This window comes from Aplysia californica, unplaced genomic scaffold (genome assembly GCF_000002075.1).
Source record: "Aplysia californica isolate F4 #8 unplaced genomic scaffold, AplCal3.0 scaffold00594, whole genome shotgun sequence".
In the NCBI taxonomy this organism is placed as follows: Eukaryota; Metazoa; Mollusca; class Gastropoda; order Aplysiida; family Aplysiidae; genus Aplysia; species Aplysia californica.
Window position 1 is genome coordinate 459,924 of NW_004797864.1, and position 1,290 is coordinate 461,213.

At 39.8% G+C, this 1,290-nt stretch overlaps 1 protein-coding gene across 3 annotated transcripts in view; it reads right to left on the reverse strand.

Moving 5' to 3' along the window:
* LOC101858128 (transient receptor potential cation channel subfamily M member-like 2) overlaps window positions 1-1,290 on the reverse strand; it is a 65,403-nt gene that overhangs the window by 45,960 nt on the left and 18,153 nt on the right. For all 3 annotated transcript variants that reach the window (XM_013087495.2, XM_035972156.1, XM_035972155.1), the window contains exon 6: window positions 361-518. In XM_013087495.2, coding sequence (XP_012942949.1) covers window positions 361-518 — 158 coding nt within the window. The remainder of the gene's footprint in view (window positions 1-360; window positions 519-1,290) is intronic.

Genomic DNA, 1,290 nt, shown 5'->3' on the forward strand with positions numbered 1-1,290 from the left:
TCGCCTTTTTCATCAATTTCTTCCTCCATCAAGCCACATATCTCTTCTCTCATGCCTCACATATCTTTTTCTTTACCAAGGTTGAATTGCTTGTTCATTTCTGAAAATTTTGATGTGTCATACAATTACACAGGTAAAAAAATAAGAAAGTTATAATCATTTTACCACAGCCCCCTAAAAATCACAAAAAATGGCTGCGTAAAAAGGTGGAATAGGCCCGCGTACACTAAGAGTTAAGGGGATTTCAACGACCATGATGACTGGTGCTGTAGTCCAACTCAATGCAGTTCCTAAAATATTCAAGGTGCTGGCTGTGTCTGCAACAATTAAAAAAAAAAAACCCAGAAAAAGTGCGCTTACGTCATTTGTGATGAGATGTTCCTTGTTCTGCACACAACCCCAGGGGGCAATCCCAATGGTCATCACACGACCTTCGGAGGTCAGTCCAAAGTCCCTCACAGCCTCACCAACGTGCTTCATCACACCCGTGTTGGTTCCTCCTGTCACTATCCAGGCTCCTGAATGTGAAAAAAAAATATATTATGCAGACACAAAATGACTCTTGCATCAACATAAAAGGCCTTGAACTTTAGTTTAGTAGTTTAGTAGAGGTTTTTCGGCGCTCGCAACTGCATAAGGTCATATGAGCGCCAGAAGATTAGAGCTGTTACAAGAGAATAACAAACATAAAAAAGATGAAGAGGAGATAAGGACGATAGATGTTTGATAGGAAAGAAGAAGAAAACCACACCAAAGCACCAGCCAACCACCCACAGGCTTTGAACTTCCTGCTCTTGCAAGAAAAGAAAAAAAGAAAACAAAAGAGCTGAAATAGATCAAGAATAACTTTTTACTGAACTTGAACAGAGGGGAGACTGAAAAAGACCAGGATACTATCCGATTTTGTGGAAGCATCTGAGCAGAAAAATAAGTGGTGAACTACAACTGGCCGGGTCCGTGGCAGATCTGGCACTTGAACAAAAATATGACACAAAAGTGCTACTCGTATAAATTGATGGCAAGAAAAAAACACAGACTTCATGAATCACATTCAAAGAAACAATATGCTCTTTCGGATTACACAATCCAAGTGAGCTGGTGCGTCGTGCAAAGATGATTTTAGTATATTATGGTTCCCTGAAAAGTTTCCATTTTTAAATAAATTTGAAATCATCTTCACTTTATGCTAATTTGCAGCACAATTATTTTACGAATTCTTCTGAACAACAGCTCATGCTGCGTTGCCTTTTAGCATGAAGGCAACTTGTGAAATTACAGGGGGGGGGGGGG